Source organism: Tachyglossus aculeatus, chromosome 13, assembly GCF_015852505.1.
Source record: "Tachyglossus aculeatus isolate mTacAcu1 chromosome 13, mTacAcu1.pri, whole genome shotgun sequence".
In the NCBI taxonomy this organism is placed as follows: domain Eukaryota; kingdom Metazoa; phylum Chordata; class Mammalia; order Monotremata; family Tachyglossidae; genus Tachyglossus; species Tachyglossus aculeatus.
In genome coordinates this window covers 22,163,878-22,182,508 of record NC_052078.1, presented here as the reverse complement: position 1 = coordinate 22,182,508, position 18,631 = coordinate 22,163,878, and the positions used below count along the sequence as shown (strand labels likewise).

Here is an 18,631-nt window from a genome sequence, read left to right as displayed (position 1 = left end):
CTCTCCTTACCCTAGCCCTTCTTGGCTTTGAACAGGTGTGGGAGTAGTATAACTAGATGTAATTGGTCTAAAAAGGGAAATTGGGCTGAAAGCAAAGATTTTTAGAAAAAGCAAGGACCGTTATTTCAAGATTAGGCCTAAGAGTCAGCCAGACTTTACTCAGTGCTTTTTCATTGGGTAGATGGAAAATCTTTGAAGATGGAAAGGAAATAATGTGAACTTCCAGAAGATTCCTTTGCTGAGAAAATCCACACGTTCCCCTTCCTATTCAACCATCGTGCATCGGGTTTTATTATTCTGTTCCTTCTTTCCTCTTCGGTATATACCAGTTAAGTATCCCTTCAGGTGTAACTGCAGGCTCAAGGCGAATACTTAGCCTGCATGTGCAGGGTTTATTTCTGTTGGGAAAAACAACAGGGTTTTGTGTGAAACCACCACCAGTGATACAGTTTGAGAAAAGAATTATGTGAGCATATAAATGGCCTCTAGAATCTATTCTAATTTAAGCCAGTTAAAATGCACATTGTATTCTATCTAAGAATCTCAGCCCAACCTTCGTCGTATCAGAAGTGGGAAATATAATCTCCGGTTTTCGAGTTAGAAGCGGGGTTGCGATAATAATAATTGTGGGATTTGTTAAGCGCTTACTATGTGTCAAGTGCTGGAGTTGATAGTGATAATAATAATTTTGGTATTTGTAGAGCACATTGGCCATATCACCGAAACCTTATTTAGCTCCTTGGCCCCAGTGACCAACCAAAAATGAATGCATTTAATCCAATTTCCCACCCACAGCAAAAACACTTTGTGTGACTGACATTCAGAGTTGGGAAAAGATGGATCTGAGGAAGTAAAGTGAAAGTTTGTTCCAAACCCCGAGTAGTTCTAGCAAATATGCCCTTTGCTGCCAAAAAGAGCACTGCTTTCTCACCAGTGGGCCAAAGAATTATGGTGTTTTCTGGGGCAGCGGTGATAAATTCAGTGAGGTATAAATTTCCACAGAAGGAGATAGCTCACCTGTGAAAGATGGTAACTTCCTGTAGAGTATTATTACTCAATAAGGCTGTCTTTTTGTTTCAGCTAACCAAGGATGGGGGTTATATAGCTTTGTGGCTGAAGTGTCCCAAGTTAGCTATTTCTTTTATAAAGTGAGCTGTCAGAATTTAAGAGGACCTCACTTTTGAAGGTTCTCTGTAGATGGTTTGTTTTCCGAAGATAATATTAAGGGAAGATTAAAAGTGACTTTTCCAGGACTGGACAGCTATGACCTGCAGAGTTGGATTTAATGAAGTTGACTTTAGGTCCCTGAAACTCCTTCGAACAGTAGATAAGTCTGAAAAGGTTGAACTTCATTCCCAGTGTAATGCAAATAAATAACTAGATTTGGGAAGGATGGCTATGTGGGGGTCAAGTGGACTGGAGAACAGGGACCCTCCTTTTTGAGCCCCCACTGCATGGATAGTGCTTTTTCCCCAATTGTCTTTTCCCTTCTTGGAGGTCCTTTCTGAACTATCGTCCTGTCACCGTCTTACAAAGGCTTCCACTCAACTAGTACTACTTTTCAATCAATCAATCAATCAGTCAGGAGTGTTTATTGAGTGCTTACTTCGTCCAGAGCACCATGGGCTTGGGAGTCAGAGGACGTGCGTTCTAATCCCAGCTCTGCCAACTGTCTTCAGTGTCGCCTTGGGCAAGTCACTTCCCTTCTCCATGCCTCAGTTTCCCCATCTGGAAAATGGGGATTGAGACTGTGAGCCTCATATGGGTCAGGGACTGTATCCAACCCGATTAGCTTGTATTCACCACAGAGCTATGCTGTACTATGTACAGTGCCTGGTACATAGTAAGTGCTTAACAAATACCATAGTAATTATAATAGTCACATAGTAATTGCTGGCAGACAGCTACTTTGCCAGTCCACTTAAGGAGGGAATGGTTGCTTTGCATGGTTTGTTTTTTTTTATATACTCAAAAATTCGCATTATGGACCACAGCAGTTCAGCTCCAGAAATAGTGGGAAGCCATTTGTCCATTCTTCCTGGAAAACTTGATCCCCAAACCAGCAACCACCTGCCTATTCCTGTTTTATCACAAAAGTAAAACATCCTTTAGCCGGCAATTGGAAGCGAGCCTCCATAATCACCCGGAGTGGTTTTGAAAAGGGTTATCTCCCATGGAGATAACAGTCTTCTTCTAGACTGTGAGCCCACTGTTGGGTAGGGACTGTCTCTATATGTTGCCAACTTGTACTTCCCAAGCGCTTAGTACAGTGCTCTGCACACAGTAAGCACTCAATAAATACGATTGATTGATGGAGATTAAATATTTAGCCTCCTTAGCTGCATCGTCAGTTTATGATCAGGAAATTATCATTCTTCACAGATAAAACTGGTAGACAAATCGAACACCGAGAGTCACGGTACAAGTCTGTAATTTTAAGGATCTGATATGTGGCCTTTGAACACTGGGGATGTGGCTAGAGAAATAATAACTGTGATATCTGTTAAGCGCTTACTATATGTGGCTAGAGAAATAATAACTGTGGTATTTAAGTGCTTCCTATATGCCAAGCCCTGTTTTTAAGCACTTGGGGTATATACAGGGTAATTAGGTCCCCCATTCTAAATAGATGAGAGAACAGTTATTGAATTTCCGTTGTACAGATGAGGGAACTGAGGCACAGAAGAGTTAAGTGAATTGCCCAAGACCATACAGCAGGTGAGTGGAGGAGCTGGGATAAGAGCCCAGGTCCTCTGACTTCCAGGCATGGGCTTTTCCCACTAGGCCACGCTGCTTCCCTGGAGGGAATATAAGAGAGGTTCCATGCATGTTAGTGTGGAAGCTTTCAGGACATATGTACTTCTTGAAATAGTAGATAAATTCAACATCTGAATGAACCACAGGGAATAGGTCTCCAGTTATGACATTTAACAAACAGACAGCAAGAATTAAGAGATCATTAAAATGAATGTCAAGGATTATAATGAAGTACCATCTTGTCTAAAACCTTGTAGTTTAAAAGAATCAAGGGAGACCAGTTGCTTCTACCATGATCAAGAGAGGGTATCTGGGATGTAGATACCCAGTAGAAGTGATTGGATAGGATAGGAGACAGCGTGGCCTAGTGGATAGAGCATGGGCTTGAGAGTTCATATATTTATTTCTATTAATGTCTGTCTTCCCCTCTAGACTGTAAGCTCATTGTGGGAAGGGAATGTGTCTGCTTATTGCTATGCTCTCCCAAGCACTTAGTTCAGTGCTCTGCACAGGGTAAGCCTCAATCAATAAGATTGAGTGAGCTTTTGCTCCTCACTTACCTTGTGCAAAGCAAGTCAGGGAGGGTTTTTTAATTGCCTCACTGCAAGCCACCACAAATGAGAAGCGTTGAGAAATATCATGGCCTATTGGATAGAGCGTGGGCCTGGAAAGCAGAAGGACTTGGGTTCTAATTCTGGCCCTGCCATATGTCTGCTGGGTGACCTTGGGCAAGTCACTTCACTTCTCTGTGCCTCAGCTGCCCCATCTGTAAAATGGGGTTTAAGACTGTGAGTCCCAAGTAGGACAGGGACTATGTCCAACCTGTACTGCGCAGTGTTTAGTACAGTACCTGGCGCATAGTAAGCACTTAACAGACACAATAAAAAAAAGGTCTTGGTTGGGCCTATTGAATTCTGGACAGTGACTCCTTCAAGCTTTATGTTCTAGAAGTCTTACTGTGTTTGCTGTTTTCTCCGTATTCTTGCGTTGTTTGGTCCTTCTGCACTAAATCTTTCACCATGTGACTGCTGCCAACCTTCAAGTCCCTCATTCAGATTGTGAGCCACTGAGAGCTAGGGACCAAGTCTTCTTTACTCTTCAGTGTATTCTTCTCCAAGTCTTAATACAGTGCTCTGCCATCATCAGTCATCATCAATGGTATTTATCAAGCACCTACTCTGTGCAAAGCACTGTACTAATTGCCTGGGAGAGTAGAGTGTAAAAATGTAACAGACACATTCCTTGCCCACAATAAGCTTACAGTAAGCTTGTCAAGAAGTACCACTGAATGAATGCAAATGGCATCTCAGATAGCACTAGCAGTTTCACAAATGATCTCTCATTTCTGTGTGTTGTATGGTACTCCATTCCCCCGAAGTGAGCTTGCGTGCTGCCTTAGAAAATAATGAAGGAATCCTTTGTGGGAGGATATTTCTTGCAGGTTGATATTCTAATAAACGACTTGGTAAAACTCAGGCTCTTGGAAAAACTGCTCAGTCCCTTGAGCAGTTAAATAATAATTATGGTATTTGTTAAGTGCTTACTATGTGCCAGGCACTGTACTAAGCACTGGAGTAGATACAAGATAAATGGGTTGGACATAGTCCCTGTCACATATAGGGCTCAGAGTCTTAATTCCCATTTTCCAGGTGAGGGAACTGAGGCCCTGAGCAGTGCAGTGACTTGTCCCAGGTCACACAGCAGATCAATGGCAGAGTCAGAATTAGGAACGAAGAGTCAGTTGAAACAGGAGGCAGTGAGCTCATCTAAGGCACCTCTGTCTCCCGACAAGGGCCTGTCATCCACATTGGATTCCCCAAGCTGAGGGATCCCGTTGTCTCTCAGGGTTCTCTAAAGCAGGATCTGAGGGCAGGGTGCCATTTTGCTCTAATACTTAAAGGCGGTTGCAACCCTCTACCTAATGGCAGAAGTAGTAATAGTAGCAGTAATAGTAATAAGCTCTCTGTGGACAGGGAATGTGTCTGTTTATTGTTCTATTGTACTCTCCCAAGCGCTTAGTAAAGTCCTGTGCACACAGTAAGCGCTCAATATATGCGATTGAATTAATGAATGAATAGGCGCTTGGAAAGTACAGAACACAGAAGCGATACAGTCCCTACTCACAAGGACCTTACATTCTAATGGGGGAGGCCAGTGTGTAAAGATCTGCAAATACAGGAGTCAAAAAAATTGTTGAGTACATAATGTATTTCCTTTATTTTGTTGTAGGTTTCATATATACTGGAGAAGTGGTTCATCGGATGCTGACGGCCACACAGTACATAGCTCCCCTGATGGCCAATTTTGACCCTAGCGTGTCAAGGAATTCAACCGTCAGATATTTTGATAACGGTATGAAACGATCCCTTCATTTTTGCTGTTTTCATTGTAGAGTACTTTTTGCATTTATAAGCTGTGATTTATGTCATAGTTGGAAGGGGGTTTGTCCTGGAAAATTGCCTTTAACGAAAAAGCTTGTTATTATGTTTTTGGTGGCAGTAACAGAATTAGTATTTATTGAGCATGCACTGGGGAAAGGCATTGTGCTAAGGCCTTTGGAAATACAAAGTAGTGACACATTACTTATTGACAAAGAGATTGCACTCTAATGGAGGAGCTAGAAGTAAAATAAATAGTTAAAACAGTTGAAATAGAAGCCCTTATTAGATGACAAAATATTTAGAATTATTTGTGGAATTTTGTGGTATTTGTTATGTGCCAGGCACTGCATTTAGCACTGGGGTAGATGCAAGATAGTTGGCTTGGACACAATCTCTGTCCAAATGGGGCTCACAGTCTTAATCCCCATTTTACAGATGGGGAATGGGGCTCACAGTCTTAATCCCCATTTTACAGATGGGGAAACTGAGGCAGTAGGTGCTCAATAAATAGCATTGGTAGAGAAGCAGTGTGGCCTAGTGGAAAGAGCATAGGCCTGGGAGTCAGAGGATCTGGGTTCTGATAGCTCCTCCACCACTTGTCTGCTGTGTGATCTTGGGAAAATCACTTCACTTCTCAGGGCCTCAGTTACCTCATCTGTAAAATGGAGATTAAATTCTCCTCCCTCTGACTTAGACTGTGATCCCTTTGTGGGACAAGGACTGTGTCCTACCTGATTAACTTGTATCTACCTCAGCACTTAGAAAAGTGCTTGACACAAAGTAAATAGTCAAAAGTATTTAATATGCACCAAAGGTGTGTAGTGCACTTGCTAAATAATAATGATAATTATGCTATTTGTTAAGCACTTACTATGTGCCAGTACTGTTCTAAGCGCTTAGGTGAATGCAAGCAAATTGGGTTGGGAACAGTCCCTGTCCCACGTGGAGCTCACAGTCTCAGTCCCCATTTTACAGATGAGGTAACTGAGGACCAGAGAAGTGAAGTGATTTGCCCAATGTCACACAGCAGATAAGTGGCGGAGCTTGGATTAGAACCCATGACTTTCGTACTCCCAGACCCGGGTTCTATCCACTACTGCTTCGAGTGCAATAAAATTAGTAGACAGTCCTTGCCCTCAAAATGTTGACAATCTAGCAGATGAAACGAACACTAAAATGAATTCCAGAGAAGAGGAATTAATAGCATATAAAGATAGGTGCATAAAGGGTGAAATTTTAGGTAACAATCAGTCAGTCAATGATATTCATTGAGCACCTACTAATAAGAAAATTTTGCTTATGCTAAAACCTTTTAGCTAGCAGACCCTCAGTAATATTTATCCAGTTTCCACAGTATTCATAATTCACTGAAGAAACAGGGGAAAGACAACCCCCTGCCTTTGAGGCTTATAATGAAATACAATATGCTGTGTTGAAATAGAGGGAAAAATATGTGTAGCAACAGGATTATTCTGGTTTGCATCTCCAGCATTTTAGGTGAAGCCCAGCCAGAAGACGCATGGTAGTGAAGATAACTTTGAGAGTTCAGGCAGCAGCCTCTCTGGCAGATTGTTTTTCTGGATTTTGCTAATTGAAACGGTAGGAAAAGAAAAAGGAAAAAAAAAATAACAGCACCAGAATCTTTTCCGTTGACCTAGCCGATTAAAAAAAGTAAAGTTTTAGAGATCAAAAACTCAAGTGCCAAAGGGAGGTAGAATTCCTTGGGTTTCTTCATCGTCTCGATTTTCAGGATTTACCCAGGAGATTATTTTTCCTTTGAAATTCACCCCTACCTTTTTCCCAAAACACCCAATGTACTCTAGCCCTGATTTCAAGCTGGGAATTCAGTGACTCTTAATCAATCAATCAATCAATCAATCGTATTTATTGAGCGCTTACTATGTGCAGAGCACTGTACTAAGCGCTTGGGAAGTACAAATTGGCATCACATAGAGACAGTCCCTACCCAACAGTGGGCTCACAGTCTAAAAGGGGGAGACAGAGAACAGAACCAAACATACCAACAAAATAAAATAAGTAGGATAGAAATGTACAGGTAAAATAAATAAATAAATAAATAAATAGAGTAATAAATATGTACAACCATATATACATATATACAGGTGCTGTGGGGAAGGGAGGGAGGTAAGACGGGGGGATGGAGAGGGGGACGAGGGGGAGAGGAAAGAAGGGGCTCAGTCTGGGAAGGCCTCCTGGAGGAGGTGAGCTCTCAGCAGGGCCTTGAAGGGAGGAAGAGAGCTAGCTTGGCGGATGGGCAGAGGGAGGGCATTCCAGGCCCGGGGGATGATGTGGGCCGGGGGTCGACGGCGGGACAGGCGAGAGCGAGGTACAGTGAGGAGATTAGCGGTGGAGGAGCGGAGGGTGCGGGCTGGGCAGTAGAAGGAGAGAAGGGAGGTGAGGTAGGAGGGGGCGAGGTGATGGACAGCCTTGAAGCCCAGGGTGAGGAGTTTCTGCCTTAAAGGCCACTAATACTTCAAAACATAGAACCGTGGAAGCAGTGTTGCTCAGTCCTCTGAGTTGAAAGAGAGATTTTTATTTTATTTTTTTCTGTTTTCAGATTCTGACTGAGCTATCTATGGAATCTGTCTTCCAAACCCCTCAAAATCAGGAAAACTGGGGGGAGGAATACTTTCTAAAACTGTTGTGTGGGGTTTCTACTGCAAGCCTGGGCAAGTGAGATGCACAAGAATAATAGCAATAATAAAAATGATAACGACAAGGGTCGAGGTATTTAAGTACTTGCTCTGGTTGCAACACTATACTAAGCACCAGGCCAGTTCCAAGATAAGCAGATTAGATGCAGGTATGGTGTACTTTGAAGGGAAAAGAGATGCATCATTTCCAGGATTCTCTTCTGTTGGTTATTTTATTTCCCTTCTCATTTAATGATAGAGAATGACATGGTACTCACTTTGAACCTTGGCATGGGTCTGTCTGATGGACAGATTGATTGATTTGGTCACTAACCGGGTCCTTAGAAAGCTGTTCTTTGACCAGCAGTAGAATTCTGTAAATTATTCATTTATATTGATGCCTGTCTCCCCCTCCAGGCTGTAAGCTCGTTGTGGGAAGGGAATGTGTCTATTTTAGTACTATACTCACCCAAACACTTAGTACAGTGTCCTGCACACCATAAGTGCTCAATAAATACAATTGGATGAATGAATTCGGGAGCCCTAGAATCTGCATTTTGCATAGGCAGGGAATGTGTCTACCAACTATCCCAAGCGCTTAATACAGAGCACTGTATTAAGTGCTCTGTGCAACACATGCTCAGTAGATACCATTGATTGATTGGCTGAGTGATCACATGGAGAGTTGTCACAGTAACAAGCTGGATTTGATGAGTCAAATTCTAAACTACACAGGAGATGGGGATTCAACTTGAGGGCTCTAACCCAACTTTTGTAAAGTTCATAATGGCCCTTACACATCATATGGGAGAATTAGGTAATTAGAGCTAGGATTAGTAATTCATTGCCTTAGTAATTCATAATAAAAGGCAATGGGTGGGAAATTCTACATTCCTCTTCCATTACTGTAGGATGATTTCACTAGAAAGCTGATCTCCCTGTTTTTAGTGAGTGCGGCAAGAAATATACCTAATTCTCCCAGCTGATGTGTAAGGGCCAAGATGGGCTGTACAAAATCTAGGTTAGTCACCAAGCACTCAGTGAGCACTTGTATTGAAAAGCTAGCTTTGGTTTTTGTTGTATTCTGTCTTTTTCACCTTCGAATTGTATTAATTGTGAGAAAACCACGGTGGAATACAATATGCTGGGTTGAAATAGAGGAAAAAAGCATGCCTAGGGGATAGAGCCCGGGCCTGGGAGTTAGAAAGACCTGGGTTCTAATCGCGGCCCTGCCACTTGTCTGCTGTGTGACCTTGGGCAAGTCACCTAACTTCCCTATGCCTCAGTTACTGTAAAATGGGGATTAAGAATGTGCACCCTATATGACATGGAGTACGTTCAACCTGATTAGCTTGTATCTACCCCAGAGCCTAGTACAGCACCTGAAACATAGTAAACACTTAACAAATACCATAAAAAGGGACTTTATGTTAAACTCACTCTCTGCAAATAAAACAGGCACAGGTTATTTTTGAAGATTGTCAGTACCCCCAATCTCCATCCCTCTTAGACTGCGAGCCCTGAATGGGTCTGTGTCCAACCTGATCATCCTCTATCAGGGCTTAGTATAGTATACTCGAGTCACAGTATGCGCTTAACAAATACCACCATCATTATTATTATCCTTTATATTGTGTGTAGCCTATGGGCTACTCCCAATTGAGTTGTTTGGGTCAATATTTCATCTAGGTTTCACTGGAGGCTTCAGGATGGTTCTCTGTTTAGTGCCCTGCCTGTTGAGCTGTTTCTCATTAAACAGCCCCATAGGGCTCTTGGCTGGCTTGGGAGCTTTCAGATTGAGGATGAGGTGGCTTTGCTGATGCCTCTTGTGTTCCTGTATCGATTGTGGGGGGAAAAACCTCTCACTCAGAGAAGCCAGACAATATCCTAAAGAGATCCCGAAGATTTCTAGCAAGTTTGAAATACCAAGGCCACCTGTATCTGGCAGACACCAAAGACATGAAGTCACTTCTCCAATCACAGACTCAGATTCAGCAAGTGAATAAATCATTCGGTCGTATTTATTCTGCGTTTACTGTGTGCAGAGCACTTTACTAAACGCTTGGGAGAGTACCAAACAGCAAAAAACAGACACATTCCCTGCCCACAAAGTTCTTAAACCCCACCTCTTTAAAGCCAAATGAGCATCAATCAATCAGTAATTAATTCCATCGATGGTATTTATTGAGCACTTACCCTGGGCAGAGCTTGGGAGAGCACATTACAATGGAGTCGATGGACACGTTCCCTGCCCACAAGGAGCTTACGGGCCCAAGGGGGAGACAGACATTAAAATAAATTATGGATATGTGCGCAAGTGTTGTTGTGAGGCTTGTGGCGGGGGGGGGGGGGGGGGGGGGGGGGGGGGGGGTGACAATCAAATGCTTAAAGGGGACAGATCCAGGAGTGGAAGCGACATGGAAGGCAGAGGGAGGAGAGAAAACTTAGAACAGTGCTTGGCACATAGTAAGCGCTTAAGATATGCCATTATTATGAAGCAAGGGGGGCACTGAATGCCGTCTAGGACAAACTTCCATTAACCCCAGCATGAAGTACACTGGAAAGAGCACAAGCCTGGGAATATGAGGACCTGGGTTCTAATCCCAACCCTGCCTCTTCCCCACTGCATGACCTCTGGGCAAGCTGCTTGATTTTTTTTTTCTGTGCCTCCATTTCCTCATCTGTAAAATGGGGATTAAAGTCTTTCTCCTCTTTAGACTGGGAGTCTTATGTAGGGCAGGGACTATATTCAATCTGTTTATCTTGTACTTACCCCAGCACTTAATGCAGTGCTAGACACTCCGTAAGTGCTGAACAAATAAGAATAATAATAAAAAGAGTGGTATTTGTTAAGGGCTTACTATGTGTCAACACTGTTCTAAGCTCTGGAGAAAATACAGGATAATCAGGTCAGACATAGTCCCTGTCCCACATGTAGTTCACAGCCTAAATAGGAGGAAGTAGGATTTCATCCCCATTTTACAATTGCGGTAATGAGGCCCACAGCATGAAGTGACTTGCCCAAAGTCACACAGCAGACGAGGGGCAGAGCCAGGATTCGAATCCACGTCCTCTGAGCTGTAGGCCCCAGCTCGTACCACACTGCAATTGCTATTCCATATTGTAGTATTATTATCACTACTACTAGTATTATCTTTATTATTATTGTTGTTATTATTATTATTGTGATTGAACTCAGAAAACAGCCGGTGGGCTGGAAGGCCAAAGTGGCTTTTTGAAATGCCAGTGTCAATGCTAAGGTATCATCTCCCTAGGATCCATTTTGGTGTTTTTCTCCCTTTTTTGCCTCGTCTTTCCTGACTGGGTCCTCAGGGACAGCACTGGTGGTGCAGTGGGATCACGTCCATCTCCAGGATAATTACAACCTGGGCAGCTTCACATTCCAAGCGACCCTCCTCAGTGACGGCAGGATCATTTTCGGATATAAAGAAGTAAGTGCGGCCGAAGGGATGCGTTTTTCGCAGTACTTAGATAGCAACTGAATCTCCCCTTTTCTCTTTGTCACTGCTTGATCATTAAGAAATGCCAAGTGAATTGAATATATATACACACATATACCAGGTGGTACTTATAATGTGGAAATTGCAGGAAAAACTAGGATTAAACCTTATATATTGAGGACCTACCGTATGCAAACCTTTGCAAGAGTAAGACTGAGCCCGCTCCTTCCTCTCCCCCTCTTCTCCCTCTCCATCCCCCGCACCTTACCTCCTGCCCTTCCCCACAACACCTGCATATATGTCTGTACGTATTTATTACTCTATTTATTTTCCTTGTACATATTTATTCTACTTATTTTATTTTAATATGTTTTGTTTTGTTCCCTGTCTCCCCCTTCTAGACTGTGAGCCCACTGTTGGGTAGGGACCGTCTCTATATGTTGCCAACTTGTACTTCCCAAGCGCTTAGTACAGTGCTCTGCACACAGTAAGTGCTCAATAAATGCGATTGAAGAGTAAGAGACAAGAGCCCTGCTCTTATGGAGATTATGGTGTAATGGGGGAACTGACAGACACAAGTTAGAAATGGTTGGAAGCCAGGAAGAAACAACACTGCAGCTGCTGATGAGAGCAAGATAGGATAAATAGGTAAATGGATAAATGTAAATTGATGCACTGGAGTTTGTGGTTAAGCTTCGAGTGACGGTGTGGAAACAAACTGTGTCCAACCTGATGGGTCTTGAATCTACCCCATGCATCGTAGAATGCTTGGCATGTTGTAAATGCTTAGCAAACACCATGATATATATACTTATATTATGAAGTCATCCTGCGTAGTAGAAAAAGGTACCACTGACTGTGTGAAATCCCTTTATGGGTGCATGTGTGCAAGTTCTGCCTCTGACCTGGAATGTCCCCCCTCTTCATAGCCAACAGATAATCACTCTCCCCACATTGGGTACACAAATAGGTTGTCCTTTGTTGGGTGGTAGTGCTTCACATTTGCAGCACCTGGTGCTGTTTTTTTGTCTCCTTGCCTCTCTTTCCATGTGAACTTGTTGCACATGGAACTCACTTTCCATGTGAAAAACCATGGTATTTGTTAAGAACCTAATATGTGGCAGGCGCTATACTAAGGTGGATACAAGATAATCAGGTTGGACGCAGTCCAAGTCCCACATGGTGCTCATAGTTTTAATCTCCTTTTTGCAAATGAGATAACTGAGGCACACAGAATAATAATAATTAGTATTATTATGGCATTTGTTAAGCGCTTACTATGTACAAAGCACTGTTCTAAGCACTGGGGAGGTTACAAGGTGATCAGGTTGTCCCACGGGGGCTCAAAGTTTTAATCCCCAGTTTACAGATGAGGTAACTGAGGCACAGAGAAGTTAAGTGACTTGCCTTATTAAGTAAGTAATTATTAAGTAATTTAATAATAAGTTAAGAAGTGAGGTGACTCCCCCAGGTCACCCAGCAGACCAACAGCAAAGTCGGGATTAGAGTCCAGGTCCTTCGACTCACAGGCTCATGCTCTTTCCCATATCCTGTCCCACGTGGGGCTCACAGTCTCAATCCCCATTTTCCAGATGAGGTAACTGAGGCTCAGAAAAGTGACTTGCCCAAGGTCACACAGCAGGTGCATGGCGGAACCGGGATTATATCCCATGACCTTCTGATGCCCAGGCCCATGCTCTAGCCACTACACCATGAGTGACCAGCTCCTGATATTGGCCGAGTGGCCCAAGTCACTCAGGGAAAAACCGCTCAAATGAGGTCATTCCTGTTTGTAGCATCCTTCTCCAGCCCAGCCTGCATCCTCCGCTCCTCTTCCGCTAACCTCCTCACTGTGCCTCGTTCTTGCCTGTCCCGCCGTCGACCCCCGGCCCACGTCCTCCCCCTGGCCTGGAATGCCCTCCCTCATTTAGAAAATGGGGATTAAAACTGTGAGCCCCATGTGGGACAGGGACTTTGTCCAACGTGACTAACTTGTATATACCAGAGAGCTTAATACTGTTCCTGGCACATAGCAAGCACTTAGCAAATGCCATAAAAAGTATATATCTATATAAAATGAATTAGTCATTTATACTACTGTCCCTCTCCCCCTCTAGACTCTAAGGTCGTTGTTAGAAGAGAAAGTGACCTGTTGTAGTGTACTCTCCCAAGCGCTCAGTATGGTATTGTGCATGTAGTAAATGCTCAGAAAATATCATTGATGATGATGATGATGATAGCAGCCTTCAGTTCTGTGGTGCCCTCTCAAGGGAAAGGTGTAGCAATGTTGCCACACAACCATGGAGGAGCAAGGAATAAAGAAGATTATTTTCTGGAGATTTGGGGGCCATTTGACTTCTGCCAGGAGACACAGGCGACCTCAGGGTTAAATCTGAAAGAAGGCCTATCTTCAAGAATGTTTAATAGAGAGAATGGCATTTTAATCTAGTCTCCTGTTTCAATACTTAAAGCTAATGTTCCTTACTGTAACATTTACTGTTCCCGTCTAAGAATATGTAATGAGGACGTGGTCAATGCCAATTAACTGGCGAGGCCAATAGCACCCTTAATGGCTTTGGATGTTGTTGGAGATTTCATTGACACGCAGACTGCCTCTGTACATTAAAAGTCTAATGACCCTTCGTTCAGGTAATCATCCAGAAAAATCAGTGTAATGAAAGTTGGACACTTGCTGAAATTGCCCTGTGGGTGGAGGAGGAAACTAGTTCCCAGAGGGAACAGTTGTTCTGCTCCAGGAGAAAAAGCTGAACCCCACAGGAGGGCATGAGAAGGGTAAACATGGAATCCATGCTCACTGTGTGGGCACTAATACTGATGCAGGGCCTCCAAACCAGCACTCTCAAAGCCTTTGCAAACATGAATGGAGAAAGGTGGAAAAAGAGAAAAAAAGTACGGAGACTCCTTCTAGTTGGAAGTCATCCTGAAGAGAGCAGAGAAAAATAGATTATTCACCACAGAGGCTTCCATATTTCCCTGGGGTTTTTTATGGTATTTGTTAAGTGCTCATTATGTGTCTACTGCTGTTCTAAGTGCTGGGGCAGGTACAAGATAATCAAGTTGGACGTAGTTCCTGTCCCCCATGGGGCTCACAGTTTAAATAAGAGGGAGGACAAGTGTTTCATCCCCCATTTGACAGTTGAGGGAACTGAGGTACAGAGAAATGAAATGACTTGCCCAAGGTCACACAGAAGATTGGATACAGTCCCTGTCCTGCATGAGGCTCACGGTCTCAATCCCCATTTTACAGATGAGATCACTGAGGCCCAGGGAAGTGCAGTGACTTACTCAAGATCAAACAGCCAACCATTGGCCGGGCCAGGATTACAGCCCGGGGTCTCTAACTACCCGTGACCTTTCCTTTAGGCTGCGCTGCTTCTGTTTTATTCAGGTCTCACTCCCATTCCTTAATAAACCGATACACAAAGGAGAATGGAAATCATTTTTGTCAGTCAGTGCTGCTCTCTTTATTGCCTGTAAATGAGAATCGTACACAGCGTACAAGAGCGTTTTAATAGTGTCATGGTTCTTTGATTAACCATTCAGGCGTAGTCCTAAGAGGCAGATTGAGACCTTTTAAAACAGGTTCTTAAGATCAAAAAGGGCAGTGTAAATAATTGGGTAATTAGGGTAGGACCTACAGACCCTAGATTCTTAACCCTTTGTCATCCTTCCATTTCTCCCTGTGTGCATTTGGATCTGTGACCTTTGATCATTTGATATTCTCTCCACAGCACTCATGTACATATCTTTAAATCATATATTATAAATTACTTATTCATATTAATGTCTGTCCCCTCCTTAGACTATAAGTTCATTATGCTAGCTCTGTTGCATCGTCCTCTCCCAAGCACTTAGTACACTGCTCTGTGCATAGAAATCATTCGATGAATATCATTGAATTTCTACCAGTTGGAACTTATAGTGTGGAAATTGCAGGAAAAACTAGGAATCAACCTTATATACTGAGGACCTGCCGTATGCAAACCTTTGCAAGAGTAAGAGACAAGAGCCCTGCTCTTATAGAGATTATGGTGTAATGGGGGAGACTGACAGACGCAAGTTAGAAATGGTTGGAAGCCAGGAAGAAACAACACTGCAGCTGCTGATGAGAGCAAGATAGGATAAATAGGTAAATGAATAAATGTAACTTGATGCACTGGAGTTTGTGGTTAAGCTTCGAGTGACAGTGTGGAAACAAACTGTGTCCAACCTGTTGGTCTTGAATCTACCCCATGCTAAGTAGAGTGCTTGGCATGTTGTAAATGCTTAGCAAACACCATTAAAAAACACCATGTACTCAGGGTGGCTGAGGAACATGATAATAATGACTGTGGTATTTGGTAAATGCTATGTTCCAAGCACTGAAAGGTATGAGATAATCAGGTTAAACACAATCACTGTCCCATTTGATGTGGTAAAATGGAGTTTAACTGGGATAATGTCCCCCAGAGAATGTGAGTTCACTCAAATGATAAAGTGTGGAGTCATGGTTCCTTTTATTCATCAAGGTTATTGAAAATTATGCTCATTTTATGCATTTACCTACTTCATGACAGCCTTGGTTAAACCCAGGGTGACAAAGAGTTACTGAAAGATTTGTCTTTTTTACCCGAACATCAGTATGCTGAAAGCTTTGTCCAGAAATGGATATCGTTGCAGAAAAATGTGCATCCAATTTGAGAGTTTTTAGAGGAACAAAAGTAATGCACAGAAGAAAATAGAGTCTTATTCACGCTCTGCCTGTTTCATCGTCATTTTGAGGCCTGTCATAATTATTATGCTGACTGCATGATTTGATTTGTAGCTTACTCATCAATAAAATTGCTTCATTGCAATTGACTGTTGATCACAAGGGCAGAAAAACCCAATATAAGGCCTTTATTCTGATTCTTTCCTCCCAGTTCCCTCTCCTTCCTGCCCTTTGCTGAATTCTTCATGACAACTTGACCGCTGATGCCTTATCCAACATGCTATTTAATAAAATCTCACCACATAGGTGCTTTCTCATTACCACTGGCTCTTCTTAGAGTTGGTTTTCTTTGTATCTAACCCTAAGTCTCCCTTCCTTATCTGATTCCCTGTAGAAACCCTAAATAATTCCCCACCTTCAGTTATAACACTGGAAGCAATCACAGCTGTATTAAATCTCTTCTAGACTGTCATTTTTTTCACCAGTTGCCACCATTTTACCATGGAATTTTTCAACCTTCGTAAAATCTTGGCTTCTGCCGGTATCCATTCAAAGTTATCAAGACTATCTGAAATTCCATTTGTGATTTCAACTGGGATGGAATTCCAGAATGCAAAGCAAGGCCTGCCCTAGAAAATCATTCACATAAATGAGGGCAAAGAAATTCACTTTAGCCTACCAGTCCAGATTTCTGGGCTGAATTATCCAGATTATCAAGATCAAATTGTATTTGACCTGAACTATACCAATGATTTGCAAGGGCTAGTAGTGGGAAGCAGCATGGACTAGTGGAAAAACCACAGGCCTGGGAGTCAGAAGGGCCTGGGTTCTAATCCCGGCTCTGCTACATATCTGATGTGTGACCTTGGGCAAGTCACTTAACTTCTTTGTGTCTCACCTGTGAAATGGGGATTCAGTTCTTACTTAGACTCCCTCTTCCTTAAACTGTGACTGTGGGACTTGATTACCTTGTATCTACCCCAGCACTTAGTACAGTGTTTGGCACATAGTAAGCCTTGACAAATACCACATATATGGCTTAAACTTACCCGATCCTTGGTATTCAGAGGAGAATGTTAAAGGTCCATTTATTATGGTTTCTGTGAAGTAGAACACCCACACAAGGCCTGGTGGATAAAATTTAAAATGCTGGCCAAACTTGCACTTTTAGGTAAATCAAGATGCCTGGAGGAAGTTGAAATCCTCCCCCAAGATCATCTCAACATGTTTTCTCTAATGTAAATATACACTTAAGAGCAACAGTCAGTTAACAGCATTCACTGAGTGCTTACTTTGTGCAGAGCACTGCTCTAAGCACTTGGGAGAGTACAGGGGTCCCAGTTTCCTCCTGAAGGCTTTTTTCACGAACAGAATTTCCCTGACGTTTCTGTTTCCTTTCTTTCTTTTTCAATGGAAGCTTAGATTCCGACAACTTTAGGAAGGCTGAGTGAAACCAAGGGGGAGGTGTTCAGTATTTTTGGAGTGCCCATTGGGTGAGGGCAAGTAGGACCCAGTGATCCCATTTCCCGATTTCCAGCCCCACTTTCCATCACCCATTCATGAACTCAGCCAGGGCTCTTCCACAATGGCAGGGACCAAGAAGCACCTCAAAAAACCTTAACATCCACTCCCGAGTCATCACAGCATTCTGAGTCACGGGCCACCTCTACATAAAATTCATCTGAGTGAGACTGAGTTTAGGAGTTTACCAAAAGCAGCATGGCCTAGTGGGAAGAATACTGGCCCGGGAGTCAGAAGGACCTGGGTTCTAATCCCAGCTCTGCCGCTTTTCTGTTTTGTGACCTTGGGAAAGTGACTTAACTTCTCTGGGCCTCAGTCATCTCATCTGTAAAATAGGGATTGAATGGGCAGCCCTTTGTGGGACAAGGATTGTCCAACCCGATGATCTTGTCTCTACCCCAGCACTTAGTACTGTGCCTGGCACATTGAAAGCATTTAACAAATACCACAATTATTATTAGTAAGAGCCCGGGCCTGGGAATCCAAGGACCTGGGTTCTAATCCTGGCTCTGCCATTTATCTGCTGTGTGATCTTGAGCAAGTCACTTGACTTTTTATGGTATTTCTGTGTTCCAGGCACTTTTCTAAGCGCTAGTGTAGATACAAACTAATCAGGTCGGACACTATCCCTGTCCACATGGGACTTAAAGTCATTCATTCAGTCATATTTATTAAGTGCTTACTGTGTGCAGAGCACAGTCTTAATCCACATTTTACAGATGAGGGAACTGAGGGCTAGTGAAGTGACTTTCCCAAAGTCACACAGCAGACAAGTGGCAGAGCCAGGATTAGAATCCAGCTCCTTCCGACCCCCAGGACTGTACTCTATCCACTAGGCCATGCTGCTTCTCTGTGCCTCAGTTACCTCATCTGCAAAATGGGGATTAAAGGCCTATTCCCCCTTCTACTTAGAATAGGAGCCCCATGTGGGAGCTGAGTATCTTGTCTCTGCCCCAGCTCTTTCTTAGTGCAGTGTTTAGCATATTGTAAGCATTGAACAAATACCACAATCATTATTGTAGTAGCTGGCTCCATATGTTCTTTGAACAAGAAGAGGGGAAAAGAAAAATGACATCTTATTCCCCACTATGTCCTTCCAACTGGATACCTTGATTCATCCACACACCCTCGGTTATCATTCCAACG

The 18,631-nt window shown here is 43.1% G+C and overlaps 1 protein-coding gene across 1 annotated transcript in view; it reads left to right on the top strand.

The window, feature by feature from the left end:
• Positions 1-18,631, top strand: part of PLXDC2 (plexin domain containing 2) — a 251,643-nt gene that overhangs the window by 154,167 nt on the left and 78,845 nt on the right. The window contains exons 5-6 of the mRNA XM_038755652.1: positions 4,987-5,109; positions 11,126-11,244. Coding sequence (XP_038611580.1) covers positions 4,987-5,109; positions 11,126-11,244 — 242 coding nt within the window. The remainder of the gene's footprint in view (positions 1-4,986; positions 5,110-11,125; positions 11,245-18,631) is intronic.